Source organism: Prosopis cineraria, unplaced genomic scaffold, assembly GCF_029017545.1.
Source record: "Prosopis cineraria cultivar Desert tree isolate PC_DT_omini unplaced genomic scaffold, ASM2901754v1 PC3, whole genome shotgun sequence".
Taxonomy (NCBI): Eukaryota; Viridiplantae; Streptophyta; class Magnoliopsida; order Fabales; family Fabaceae; genus Prosopis; species Prosopis cineraria.
Window position 1 is genome coordinate 47449318 of NW_026555334.1, and position 14004 is coordinate 47463321.

Sequence of the window (14004 nt, forward strand, 5' to 3'; positions counted from 1 at the left end):
TTGGTGACCTTGATTGAAAACGAGGATATATTATATATTATATGGCTTGTTATGAAGGCTGAATTGAATCTACTTGTTCGTTTTTTTAATGCAACGTGGTTGGACGGAGGTTTTCACGACGAGCACGTTTGTGCTGGATAAAATATTTTCTCTAGGGGGAAGTGAATTCACTTTCTTCTAAAAGCGTGTGGTGGGCTATCCTTTCTGAGTTACAAGCAAGGACAAATTCCTTGATAAATGTGCGTGTCTGCCTGTGAGAGAGAGGGGGGAGCTGTGATTTGTAATGTGCTTTACAGTGAGAACAGGGGGCTGAAGGGGTAAGGGAGAGAGAAGTCACTCACAGTCACAGGGGGGGAGGGGGGGGGAGAGAGAGAGAGAGATGTTCGATGGAGCGCCAGAGCAGTTCCACCATCTCATAGCTCCCAGAAACTCATCACTTCCCTTCCCTCCTTTCGATGCGCATAACCCTTCTCCTCATCATCATCTCTTGTCCCCGTTGCACCACAAGGATGAAGAACGCGAGCAGGAAGAAGCTTGCACCAACTTGGAGATTCATGGAAGACAACCACAACCGGCCCAGCATGAGCTCCTCGATTCCCCCTGGACCGACGATGAAGTGCTTGCTCTTCTGAGGATCCGATCTAGCCTCGACGCTTGGTTCCCTGAACTCACCTGGCAACATGTTTCGAGGTACCACGCCTTATAACTGTCTTCTCTCTTACTTCCCTACTTTCAGTTCCCCATTAATTAATTAGCGCCACTGAACATCTGGGCTACCTCTCCATCCTCCGTCCACCTGATCATTGCACTGAAAAATTCGTTACTGGAAAAATCAATACCTTATGTTTACCTTCACGTGTAGACATGGGAACACGTGCAAGCACAGTTACACACACTCCGAGAGAAAAAGAGGCCCAAGTTTCAGGCGATATATCGAGTTGGGAAGGGGACGAAATTAATTGTTATATGAAAAAAAAAAAACGGGAACGAAATTAATTATAGTATTATTTTTTAATCATTCATCTCATATTGAAAAGTGCGTCGGTTGTTATTGCAGTAGATCTATAGTTTCTTGAGCAATATATTTTTTCTATTAGCTTTGAAGGAATCAGGTTAAAAAATTGATGATAATTAAATTTAGTTATCAGAATCATCACATAGAATCTGAACCAACATTGAATGGACAATGATTATCCTTCTTCCCCTTAACATAATAATAAGACTATGTGATATAAAAAATCTACACATCACCAATTAAAGTTGGTGAGTAGTAAGGACTTTTGTCACTTAAGTATGAAAAGATAATCTATGATATCAGTGGACTCCTTATGATATAAAAAAAAATTCACATATCTTAATTTAATTCAAAATAATCACCTTAAGTATGTAACACTAAATATATAATTTTTTCCTTCCCAATACTCAGAATTTGGAAAATAAAAAGATATTTTATATTTTATATTTATATAAGCATAATATTTTATAATCTAAAATAAATAAGTTAACAAATAAGCTTCTCAGGATTAGCTTTAAGTGTTATTTTTTTTGTCTGGATATTTGATTTTAAGTTTCAGGGGTGAATTTTTCATTTGTATAAAAATAAAGAATTATAAAATTACTTTTATATTTTTAATGAAAATTTTGAGGGCAACGTATGTAATTTAATTCTTTAATTTGTACAAGAATAACAAGCAATATTATAAAATGAATGAGCGGCTACATTTTTAACATATCATAAAATAAATTATTTATATTTTTGACACAAACAAGATGTTTCATCATGCATTAATATAAATAGCTATTTATGTTTTTTTATGATGGCAACAAAAAAATTCTTACATTTTTTATTGAAATTGATTTTATAATCTCATTTTACACATTCTAAATATTATTACATTAAATAAATTATTAAATTAATATTTACTTAACTTTATTTTCTTATTTAAGTTTTCCCGCGCATTGCACGTATTTAAAATAAGGAACAATTCTAGAGCAGATTTAATAAGTAATGCTGGGATGCAGGAAGCTTGTAGACCTTGGATTCAAAAGGAGCGCAGAGAAGTGCAAGGAGAAGTTTGAAGAAGAAACTAGCTACTTGAACAACATTCATTACACTAAGAACAACAGTTGTCACTTTATTAGTGAGCTCGAACAGCTTTACCAGCCACAGCAAGCGCATCAAATCCCCAGGGTCGAAGTTGAGGTTAGGTGTCACGAGAGCAAGCAGCCATCAGAAAAGTTGACTGATCAAGAACTACATAGCAAGACAGATCATACTGTAGAAGATGGCCCCAAAAACGATGCAACACTGACCCAAAAATGCGAGAAAAGAGCGAAAACATCAAAACTCGGGAAGCTAAAGAGGCACGATCAGTTTGAGATTTTAAAGGGTTTTTGTGAGAACGTCGTGAAGAAAATGATTGCAAAGCAAGAGCAGATGCACAATAGGCTACTGGAGGACATGATGAGAAGAGACCAGGAAATATTCGCAAGAGAGGAAGCTCGAAAGAAACAGGAGATGGATACGGTGAACAGGGAGCTCGAAATGATAGCGAAAGAGGGGGCTGTGGCAGGGCAAAGGCAGGCCGCCATTATTGATTTATTGAAGAAAATTTCAGACCACCAGAGCCATCCCATGAAAACGGTATCGGTGGATGATCCGAATCCAACTTCTGTGACTACTTCTTGCCCGTCAAACTCCAAAAACCCTAATCCGTTTTGTAATTACAGCGGCAAGAGCAATCCTGAGCCGCTGCCACGCGGGGTTCGAAACCGCGCAAGTGAAGGTGTAGAAGATCAGAACCCTGATAATTCGAGTGAAGTTCCTGATGCAATGATCAGGCAGTCAAATGGGTGGAGCAAGAGAAAAGCATGGGCACAAAATTGTGTGGTGAGAGAGAAGGAAGAGGTGGGAAGAAGATGGCCGATGGAGGAAGTGAGGATGCTAATAAAGCTGAGATGCAGTGCCAAGGAAGAGAGAGAAGGAGGGAGCAACAGGGTTCCGGTGTGGGAGAGAATATCGGAAGGAATAAGGGAGATGGGGTACGAGAGGAGCGCTAAGAGGTGCAAAGAGAAATAGGAGAACATAAGCAAGTACTTCAGAAAAACGAAGCATCTGAGCAAGAAGAGGTCACTGGATTCTACAACATGCCCTTACTTCCATCAACTCTCTTGCTTGTATTCTCAACAGCTCCCTCCTTAGCATTTTCTTCATTTCTCCTTTTTCCACTTCTCCCAGCAGCTTTTATGTAATCATATGATGCTCCTATGATCCTATCTCTCCTCCTTTCTACTGTTATTAATGCTCGAGTGTGTCTCAACACTTATATACATTTTCCTCTTGGCCTTGGGTGAGCACCTAAAATATATTTCTCCCCTTCTGTTGCATTAATTAATCTGTAATCATTTTTAGTGAACTAATAGCTGGCTCTATTTTTCTTTTAAAAAAATAATCTTATGATTTTGTAGCAATGTTTAATATATGTGCATTTTATCTTCAAGAGATTCAACTATATAATACAACCCAAATATAGAATCGCTCATGTTATGCTAATACCCAACCTTGTAGTATGATCCGCGGCTTATAGCTAACCTGCCACATTAAATTATCTATTTCTTCATTCCTTTTTTTCATCCAGAACTATATAAAGTTTATGTTGATTGGTTTATAAACATATTAGGTCAGCTTCGTGTATTACTCAAAATTTAAAGTATTAAATGTATGATAATATGAAATATAATAAAAAAAATTACAAGCATTTATATATGTGTGCATATATCCCACCGTGTGTGAATAGGCAGGAGACAGCGTGGAATGGATAGGGGTGAATGACGAAAGTATGAGAAAGGTTATTGACAGTATTGTTGTTTTAATCAATGTTATTTGGTGAAAGAAATTTGTCAATACATGAATCATATATGCAATTATTCAACGTCTAGCACAGGTCTTTGAGGAATTCAAAGGTCAGTAGTATTCACAGTATTGTTGTTTTAATCAATGGAAGAAAAAAAATGACGATATATATATATATATATATATATTGTGGACAAGTTTTGGGTAGAAGAAATAATTCCAATCAATGTTCTATAGACTTCCATCTTACTTTCTTCTCAAGAACGGCTCTATATATGCTAGTTCACTTCCGGGCACACAAGACACTTGCTTGCTTTTTAACGAGGTATCAAGAGTGTTGTATTTTGATCCTTTTTGTATGTTAATATTGCTCTTGGTTTCAAGAATAAACCTTGAAATGTGTGAGGGTGACAGGCTATAGTCAAATTGGCTGCTGACACAAATATTTTGTGCTAAGATAGCCAACATCTTGCCTACCAACGGGCGCTTATCTTAATGGTTAGAGACCTAGATAGCTTAATTTGAGGTCTTGAGTTTGAGTTTCAAATTATGTAGCAACATAGTTGAACATGTAAAACATGTGTTGCCAGTGGTACCCACAAAACCCCCTCAAAGAAGGTCCCACCTAAACAAGATTTTGGATCAATTTGGAATGGATTAGACAGGTAATGAATCTAATAAACCTAAATGCTTCAGGATATTGAGTGTGAAAGGAAAAAAATACAAAAAAGAAAAAAAAACATCTTGCCCTTTTGCATTTACTATTATCAATCGTCACTTTTTCCCCTACCGAAGGTATTCACACAAAGTAATTGTGAGATTAATTTTTCAAACAATTTAAATGACATTTAAAAAATCGTCCCCTTTCAAAAAATATTTTTTCATGCATAACTTTTTCAAGTAAGTGTGGCATAGACAGTTATCATTTGTGCCACACTCACTTGATGTCAATCATCACTTTTCATGTCAAAGTTATGATTTTTTAATATTATATAGATATTCACTTATTATATATAATTGGAAAAATTTTAGTAGGGCCCCTTGACCCAACTTAATTATAGTCAAAACCTTTAAAATTTTGAAATTTTACTATACATGTGGGAATTGAGATAACCTTATCGAACATGATAAAATGAACAATTAATGTATGAAAAATGAACAAATGATGTATGTGAAACTTACAACTCTTACTAACAATATAACACCACTATAAATATAAACAGGTGAAGTTAGGTGTATGAATAACTCATGTAGAAAAAATGAACAACTAACATAAACAGAATAATTCACAGTAGTATTATGCTACTAATGAAAGTTGCAAATTCTACCTATGCCAGTCATTCATTTTTCATACACTAATTGTTCATTTTTCTTATATAAGTTGTTTATGCACTTAGCTTCATCAGGGATAATAAGAAGAGGAGACTAGAGATGATTCGATAGAAGCTATTAATTACTTAAAGTCAATAGAAGAGCTATGTTGATAAGAGGAAGATGCAATTAGAATTCGAGGTAGGTGACTATGTTTTCTTGAAGGTTACACCTATAGCAAGCATTAGAAAGTCAAATTGAGCTAAGAAGTTGACTCCATGTTTTATTGGTCCCTTTGAAATTTTAGAGAGGACTATGACACTTGCATATCAGATTGCATTTCCACCTCATCTTATGGGTGTCCATGATGTGTTTCACATCTTTTAACTCAAAATGTACCAACTCGACCTATATCACATCATTGAATCAAAAGATGTTGAGCTATGAGAGAACTTGACTTATCAAATAAAACCTGAATGAATTATGGATATGTGAAGGAGAAGCAACTATGAAACAAGATTATTCACCTACTTAAGGTGATATGGAAGGGAATGGTTTCTGAGGATGTTATGTGGGATATTGAGGAGAAGATAAAGCAATAATACCTTCAATTGTTTCAACGAGGTATGTGTTAGTTGATTGTGCAAATTTTGAAGATAAAATTTTTAAAAAGAGGGAAAAGTTATAACATCATAGAAATCTAACCCTTGATTAGCTAAATTAAATGAGGTTAATTAAATAATTAATGTGGTGAATGACTACAGAAAGCTAATGAGTAATTTGAATTGTGGTTTTAGCCCTAAGGGTAAGCCCGGAGCAGAGTTGGGACAACCAAACTTCAAAATGGGAGAAAAATTAAAAGAAGTGTCTTTGTACCGTATGCTGCAAAACATACATCATGTGCTGCAATGCACGAGTCTTACAAGCATGAAGATGACTCTCTGTATCACATGCTGCGATAAAGTGTGATTCGTGTTTTTTTCTTCCATCAAGGCTCAAGTGGCCTAATTTCATTTTGAACTTAATTCAAAAGCTACAATCTCTTCTCTCCTTTGAGAAGAGGGAAATTTTTTGTCCTCTCCATTGGAAAAGCCTTTTTCTTCTGTTCCCGCAATGTCTTTGTTATTCCGTTATGAATCATCACTTCAAAAAATGCCTTTCACCAACGCTCTTCAAGCTACTTTTATTTACCAACTCAAGGCTTAAACTTACTAGTTGGTTCATTTGTTTGTCAAATTCAACGACATTTTCAAATCCTATTAATTGATTGTTTAAGTTACATGACAAAGCATCTTTTAAATTTACTCGGTTTGAGAAATAAGCAACAGATCATCACGTACGCAGAGAGTTGACATGGTTTGGCTTTTATAATGTGGAGCCAGATACTTTTTGAAGAGGGGAAAGTACAAATGTACAAATAACAGAGGGCTTTGTTTATGGAAGTGGAGCTGGAGACCTTCCTCCATCGTTGGCAATTTCGTCGGTCTGAAACATCCAAGACCGTGTTTGGTTCGTAGGAACAGATGGGAATGAAGTGGGAATGGGAGAGGGAATTAGCAATCTAAATATTTGGTGCATATGAATATCCATTCCAATACAATGGTCCATTCCATCATTTGAGGCAATGGCCATTCCACCAGGGGAATGGGGATCCATTCCTAGAAATATTTTTTTTATTGACCAAATTATCCATGGTTATAACTTTTTCAGGCAATCTTATCCTTCCTTACTTTTTCGTACTCTCAGCCATAAATAATAATAATAATAATAATAATAATAATCGTGAATGTAGATAAAGGAAAATACTAGGTTAGAATGGGCAAATTGGGAAATTAGAGACGCGTTGTGTCGGGCTCGGGAGGTCAACGCCACAGTGCACTTCCAGTCTCCTCCTCAAACTTTTTTTGTCGATAACTAAATCATCGTAGAAATTTATATTTTTGAGAACTACCGACTCGGGGCCAAAATAAAATAAATATCGGTGGTGTTCCCCGTGCTTCTCCTTGCCACCCCACCCCCCTTATTATTTTCTTCATATAATTGATAATTGATTCTCTTTTATTTTCTTCATATTTTTAGATCTCCGTCTCTTCTATTTTCTTCTTCATATTAGTTATGGTCTCCACTAACAATTTCTTAACAAGGGTTTGACCATCCCATTGCGTTGAAAGAAAGGCCAGGCAATGTGCCTAATATTATCAAGTCACGTCCCTTGCTTGAATTTCCCAGAGTACACTACGAAACAAAAAATATGCTGCAGTCAACGGTTATTTTCCTCCCTTGATGGCGGTTATAACTGCTACAATAACAGGCGATCGGAGTAAAATCAAAGTTTTTTAAAAAATAAGGACGAAGATTGAATTAATCATGAATGGCAAAAGCAAGCTTGAAATAAATAATAATAATAATAATAAATACTGTTAAGCAGAGTAATGCGAAGTTGCTCGGGTTGGAAACATGTGACTTATAGAGAGGGACAGAGGGTAGTGCATGGACTATGGCGCGGGTGATGCGAGTCTCACTGCTCACACACGGACAGTCTCCCAGTTTCCCACCAACGCATTACGCATCGCTTGCTTTAATAAACTGCAATCTAAATCTCTCCCCTATCATTTGTCGTCTTTTTACTCTGCACGGGAATGGCGAGAGAGCTTCTGCAACTTTATCTGCTGCTGCTCCTCCTCCTTCCTCCTTAACAACGGAATCCTTTTGCACTTCCTCTGCTCATCCCCAAGTTTGCTTTCTCTCATCTGTCTTCCCCGACCGCATTTTAAATTCCTTCGATCTCTTTAAATCTTCATCCCTAAGGTGCGTCCCGCGCCCCCTTCTTACTCTATCCCTGCCCGTTATTTTGCTATTCTCTCCACTTTATGTTTCATTTCACTCCATTTTCTGTGCTTGCACTTTTCACAGTTGCAGTTCTTTTTTTTTTTGCTTCGGATTTACTCACTCCTTCTGTATTTGACTCTGCCACAACTTTATTCTTTACTTATTACTGTTACCTTTTCGGCGTTTTGGCGGCGTCAGGTTGTCCGCAAAATGTAGCGAAGGAAACAAGTTATGATTATTGATCTTAGTCATTCATTAATTCCTCTATGGCGTTCTACCTACACCCTCCACAATTAGCTCCTTGTCCTATGGCGTCCGCCTATTCCGGTCGTACTGTTGAACGGTGTTCTACCTACACCCTCCACAATTACTGTTTCTTTCCTCTTGGGAATATTATTGGTCCCTTTTTTACCAGCAAAATCAGATATTGGAATCATTTTGTGCTTGAAGTGTGGAATTGACAACCCAATTAATCAACCTCGATTATTCCACCTTGAGAGACAAATAAGTAGGATTAAATGCCGCATAATCATATTTATTGGATACTTGATGGTTAAAAGATTGGCTAAACTAGCTTCATGATTACACATTAAGTCTCTTCTGTCTTTTCTTTTTCCAATTCACACACGCACGCACGCACACATTTTTGGTTATAGAGCACTGCTACGAATTTCTTCATGGTGAATAATTACAATGATATCGCCTTCATCTTTCCCAGACATCACTATATTCCATTATCTATCTTCGTGACCTTGTTTTCTTTCGTTTAATTTTTTTCCCCTAACTTTCTAGTACAATTTTATAACTATCCTCTTCTGCCCCGTTCCCATGTTTTTTAAAAATGATCTAACATTCTGGATTTGAACTTTACACAGTGGAGGAAAATTTTATTACTGATCACATGGAGCAGTATGAAATACTTGAGCAAATTGGAAAAGGTGCTTTTGGCTCTGCTCTTCTCGTGCGGCATAAGCATGAGAAAAAAAAGTGAGAATGGAATAAAACTTGCGTTACTTTCTTTCTGTTACCTACTTAATAATGACTATTCAACGATATGATTTGTGGCTGAGGCCTGGAAGTGGTTTTTTTCTTTTTTCTTTTCTTCTTTTTTTTTTTAAACTGTCTTTGAATCATATAGATATGTGCTGAAGAAAATTCGCCTTGCTCGCCAAACTGAGCGGTCTCGTAGATCTGCACATCAGGAGGTTGGTTCTTAATAGTGTATCAACAAATGAACTAACTGAACATTTTGATGTCATTTTCTATTTAATTGATCCCTGCCATCTTTGCTTTTATGGTGATGCTAGTTTGTGGCGTGTTCATGAGCTCTAGACTAGACAAATATCATTTGCTAACATGCCCAAAGAGCAGCTGCACCTACTAGCAAATTCTGTTATTTTGGATGTTTATTGTGAAATTTTGTACTGAAATTGTTATTATACGGGTTCTTGCTGACATTTCTTTTTTGTCTTGTATAGATGGAGTTAATCTCTAAATTAAAAAATCCATTTATTGTCGAGTATAAGGATTCCTGGGTAGAAAAGGTAATACTTTTGTTTCCACTGATAAAAAGCTCACCCTAATAAGCCTGTATTGGAAAAAAATGCTAATTATATCATAATAATATTGTTTAGGAAGTTTAACTCTTGGCCTTATCTGACACTTCCCTTGAATATAATATTGCTCATTTGTTGTTATCACTTGCTGTAATGGTGACCATGCAATAGAAGTTCTTGTCCATGCCATAATAAATGGTTTATTCGTTTTCTTGTATTATGACACTTTTTGTTTCTGATTGCCAATTACATAAAACTAATTGTAATTGCTTTATGTTTGCCAATATTGCGCCTTCCTCTTAGGGGTGCTATGTGTGCATTATTATAGGTTATTGTGAGGGGGGAGATATGTAAGTTTCTCTCTCAAATACCCTTAGTTTATATAATTTGTCGCCTGTCATAAATTGTGGCATTATCTTTTAATAAATACATTATTGATTTAAAACAGGGCAGAAGCTATAAAGAAGGCTAATGGTTTTTTTTTCCTGAGGAGGTATGTCTTTTTCTTTCGTCCTAGCTGACATTAGAATGTCACGATGTGTGATCAAATTCTCTGCATGAGAATTTATCTTTGACTGCATTAGGTTTAGGTGACATTTTGTTATTTGCACTTGAAGTCTAAGAGTCCTTTATCTGCAGAAACTTTGTAAGTGGCTTGTTCAACTTCTTATGGCCCTAGACTACTTACACCTGAACCATATTCTTCATCGTGATGTCAAGGTTAGTGGCAGGTTTCTCTTTGCACTTAACAATGGTATTTCTGTTTCCATGTAAATTTTCTTAACCCTATGCTGGTAAGAACAATTTCATGCTCCTTTCAGTGTTCAAATATATTTTTGACGAAAGATCAAGACATACGCCTTGGTAAGTTATTCTGTTATTTTCATTGAATATGCCATTTGAGGGTTGAAATTTACTTACAAGTGGTTGATGGTGAAGCAGGTGATTTTGGACTTGCAAAAATATTGACTTCAGATGATCTTGCTTCCTCGGTAAGAAACATGCAATCTGTAATTGGATTGATGTTCCAATTTATAAATATTGACCTCTTGTCATCGTAAAAAGAAATAAAATGAGAGTACTTATCTATTGGTTTTGTAACTTAGGTTGTTGGAACTCCTAGTTACATGTGCCCTGAGCTCTTGGCTGATATTCCTTATGGTTCTAAATCAGATATTTGGTCCTTGGGTAGGCAATCTTGTGTTATGATTTTTAGTCCGCGGTGAGTGCTTTGTTATCTTGATAAACGTGCATTTTTTATCCCTTGTATTTGTTGTTTAGGATGCTGTGTATATGAAATGGCAGCTCATAGGCCTGCATTTAAAGCATTTGTAAGTTTCTTACCTTTTTCTCATCTCCATGACTTTGTTAAAGTGACTTATTCTTTTCCATTTTCATTTGAATTTATCCTGTCTCTTGACTTTGTTTCTCTCTTGGATGCCATATTCAATATGCATTGAATTTAGGGAAATTCATCAACTATTTATCTTATCTTCTCAATTAATTGTTAACGTTCATTTATCTGCTTGCTTTATTATCTCTAAAAGAATTGAGAGTTGAGCAGTCCTGCATTCATTGTTCTTTCTGTCTTTTCTGAAATTTTACTGTATCAAAGTTTCAATTTATCTTTCAATTTCACTGAGCAGGATATACAGGCACTAATCAACAAGATTAACAAGTCTATAGTGGCTCCACTCCCAACAAAGTATTCTGGTGCATTGTACGTCTGTCTTTTCATCATTGAGTTATTTGTCTGTCCTATCTGTTACAAATTGCATCTATATGTTTTGCATTATCGAAACCAACATTTCCACAAACTTGGTGCCTAAAATTGTGCCAAAAGGCGTGCATTAGCCCATTACAGATCATTAAGAGTGAGTTTTCTGGTAAAATTATTGTGAATAATGACCAGTTGGTTGTAATATGGAAGATTATTGATTCTAATCCTGTTTGTTTTCTCTTTATGCAGTCGGAGTCTTGTTAAAAGCATGCTGCGGAAAAATCCTGAGCTTAGACCTAGTGTATGTATTACTCTCTTCTGACATAGACAATGCAGTCCAGTATGGATGCTTCATTGCTCTATATTGCACCAGCTTTTGTTAGCTTGGTGATTGATCCATTGTAGACATAAAATATAATCACTTGTGCCATGCACAATAATGCATGTCAAGCATATTTCCCTCAAAATTTGACCTGAATCCAGAAGGCCTGTGCTCATAGTTTTTTTTTTTTTTTTTTGAGCAAATTCTTTACCACCTTTTATGAGTCCTTTGAATGTTAGGATAACAAAGGCTATGCGTGCAAAAATGAGTTTCCTGATCTCTTTCCAGCATTTGGTTGGGTTTGTATTCACGAGAGGATTTTCTTTTGTTCATCTTGTATGAAGGAAATAATTTGAGTTGATGATACATTATAGATGATTGAGTTATGATTCTTCTAGATGACTGTAAGCTCCTGGGAATTTGGTTGACTTAGCTGAGATGAAGAATCACTTTCTTTGATATATTTGCACATGATCTTTAAAATTAGGCTGGCTTCAGCCGACTGAGTGATTTGCTTCCTTCTCTACCTCACTTACCTTTAGCTGCTCTACATTGTGCTGTGCCTGAAGGCCCTGCATAAATTTGACAGTTCAATCACACTGACTGCGATATATAATTTCCATTGCACCCTGTCACGCCTTGCATGATCCATGTGATTCTTATCACTCCTGTGCAGCCCGATTCTTTTTGGTTGAACAACACTGTTGAGTAGTTAAATCCTGTCTTTTGACATTTGTTTTTTGGTCCGAAATCTTCTGCTGAATCATTCCAAATTAGTTGCGGGCAGATATGATGCCTATTTGCTTACCCATACGCATCTAACATCTGATCCATCACATGGAGCCACATTCTCATCTGAAGTGATTTTCTGTGGCAGGCTGCGGAGCTGCTTGGCCACCGGCATCTTCAACCTTATGTTCACAAGATCCATCTAAAGCTTAACAGCCCCAGGCGAAGTACACTACCAGTTCATTGGTCAGAATCCAACTACGTGAAGAAAACTAGATTTCTGGAGTCAGAAGATGATCCTGTTTCAATCTACAGAGATAAGCAACATTCTTTTGGCAATGATCTGACTCTTAATCCCAGCCTATCTGGAGCTGAGCAAGATTCTGTATGCTCTACCCTAGAAATAGATTGTACTCCAGATAATTTGAATCAGAAGTCTGCAGAAGTATATATTGGAGATAGCCTCGAGGTGAAATCAGTCTGTAAGCCTGTTGTTTCAAGGACATCTAGTTTCACCAAGACTCCAAGACATGCCTCCATAAAGGCTTCTACCACCTCTAAGAAATTAATGGAGCCCCAAAAAAAGCACATGTCGGTAAGACATAGCCATTGTTTTCTCCTTTTCTCTTTCATTCCTCTTCCTACATTCCCCCAGCCCCCCTAATTAAGTGGAAGCAGCATAGTTGTTTGGCTTCTAAAGTACTTGCTTGTTGCAGCTTCCTACTCTACGCAAAGCCAGACAATCAGTCAATACATCTCGCAGAGCATCATTTCCATTGCACACAAGAAGTTCTGGTCAACACTCTCGGCATGGGCCTGTTATTGGTTTACTTAGCCATATAAAGTCTCCAGATATTTCAGTAAACTCTCCTAGAATTGATAAGATAGCTGAATTCCCACTGGCGTCATATGAGTATCCACTTTTTCCCATCTATAGAACTCCAACCTCAGTGCAGGGTTCCTCAGGCTCCACACCTTTTGGTGGTCGTTCAATCATGAAAGATAAATGCACGGTTCAAATATGTGATAGAGCCTCTGTCAAGCATCGATTGACAGATTCATGGCAGGGAATCAAGCTAAACACGTTTCGGGAAAATGCTGAGGATAAAAGTGGCTCCTCTGATCAAAATGCAACTGTTGGAGCATCAAGCCATGCCTCGTCAGACATGTGCCGCCGGCAGTTTGACACCTCATCATACCAGCAAAGGGCTGAAGCGTTGGAAGGGTTGCTTGAATTTAGTGCAAGATTGCTACAACATGAAAGGTATGAAGAACTTGGGGTTTTATTGAAACCATTTGGACCAGGGAAGGTCTCTCCTAGGGAAACTGCTATCTGGTTGAGTAAGAGCTTCAAAGAGAACACTCAACCGTGAAGAATCCCTCTAATCTGGCGTTTTGAGCACTTTAGTCATAGATGTGACTATTTGGAGCGTTCCTTTTTTTTTTTTTTTTTTTCAAATCTCCCATACCATGGTAGCATTTAAACGACTTCTGATTTTTGTAGGTTATCCTTAACGGATTTCTTCATTCAATTCTTTTGCTGAATCATGTTAATTCGAAGTTCTCAATCCGACAAAACGAACAATTCTTGTCTGACAATTGTTTATATGGTCGTATTCTGCCCCTTCCCTTTTCTTAAACCTTATGTTGACCGGAAAAGGAAGAAAAGTTAAAATTCTAGTCT

At 36.9% G+C, this 14004-nt stretch overlaps 2 protein-coding genes across 2 annotated transcripts; both read left to right on the plus strand.

Annotated features, from left to right (window-relative positions):
* The first annotated feature begins 313 nt into the window (after nucleotides 1-313).
* On the plus strand, nucleotides 314-3391 carry LOC129307148 (trihelix transcription factor GTL2-like). Its single transcript, XM_054948029.1, has 2 exons — nucleotides 314-690; nucleotides 2023-3391. The coding sequence occupies exons 1-2, from the start codon at nucleotides 380-382 to the stop codon at nucleotides 3077-3079; spliced, it is 1368 nt and encodes a 455-aa protein (XP_054804004.1). The 5' UTR covers nucleotides 314-379; the 3' UTR covers nucleotides 3080-3391.
* A 4274-nt stretch (nucleotides 3392-7665) lies between these two features.
* LOC129305207 (serine/threonine-protein kinase Nek2-like) lies at nucleotides 7666-13852 on the plus strand. Its single transcript, XM_054945192.1, is given in 16 exon segments — nucleotides 7666-7972; nucleotides 8192-8980; nucleotides 9132-9198; nucleotides 9472-9537; nucleotides 9853-9899; nucleotides 9998-10023; nucleotides 10026-10042; nucleotides 10189-10269; nucleotides 10371-10413; nucleotides 10492-10541; nucleotides 10656-10737; nucleotides 10831-10880; nucleotides 11196-11269; nucleotides 11519-11570; nucleotides 12469-12915; nucleotides 13037-13852. Coding segments are annotated over 15 exon segments (1845 nt in total). The 5' UTR covers nucleotides 7666-7972; nucleotides 8192-8894; the 3' UTR covers nucleotides 13694-13852.
* Nucleotides 13853-14004: the final 152 nt, after the last annotated feature.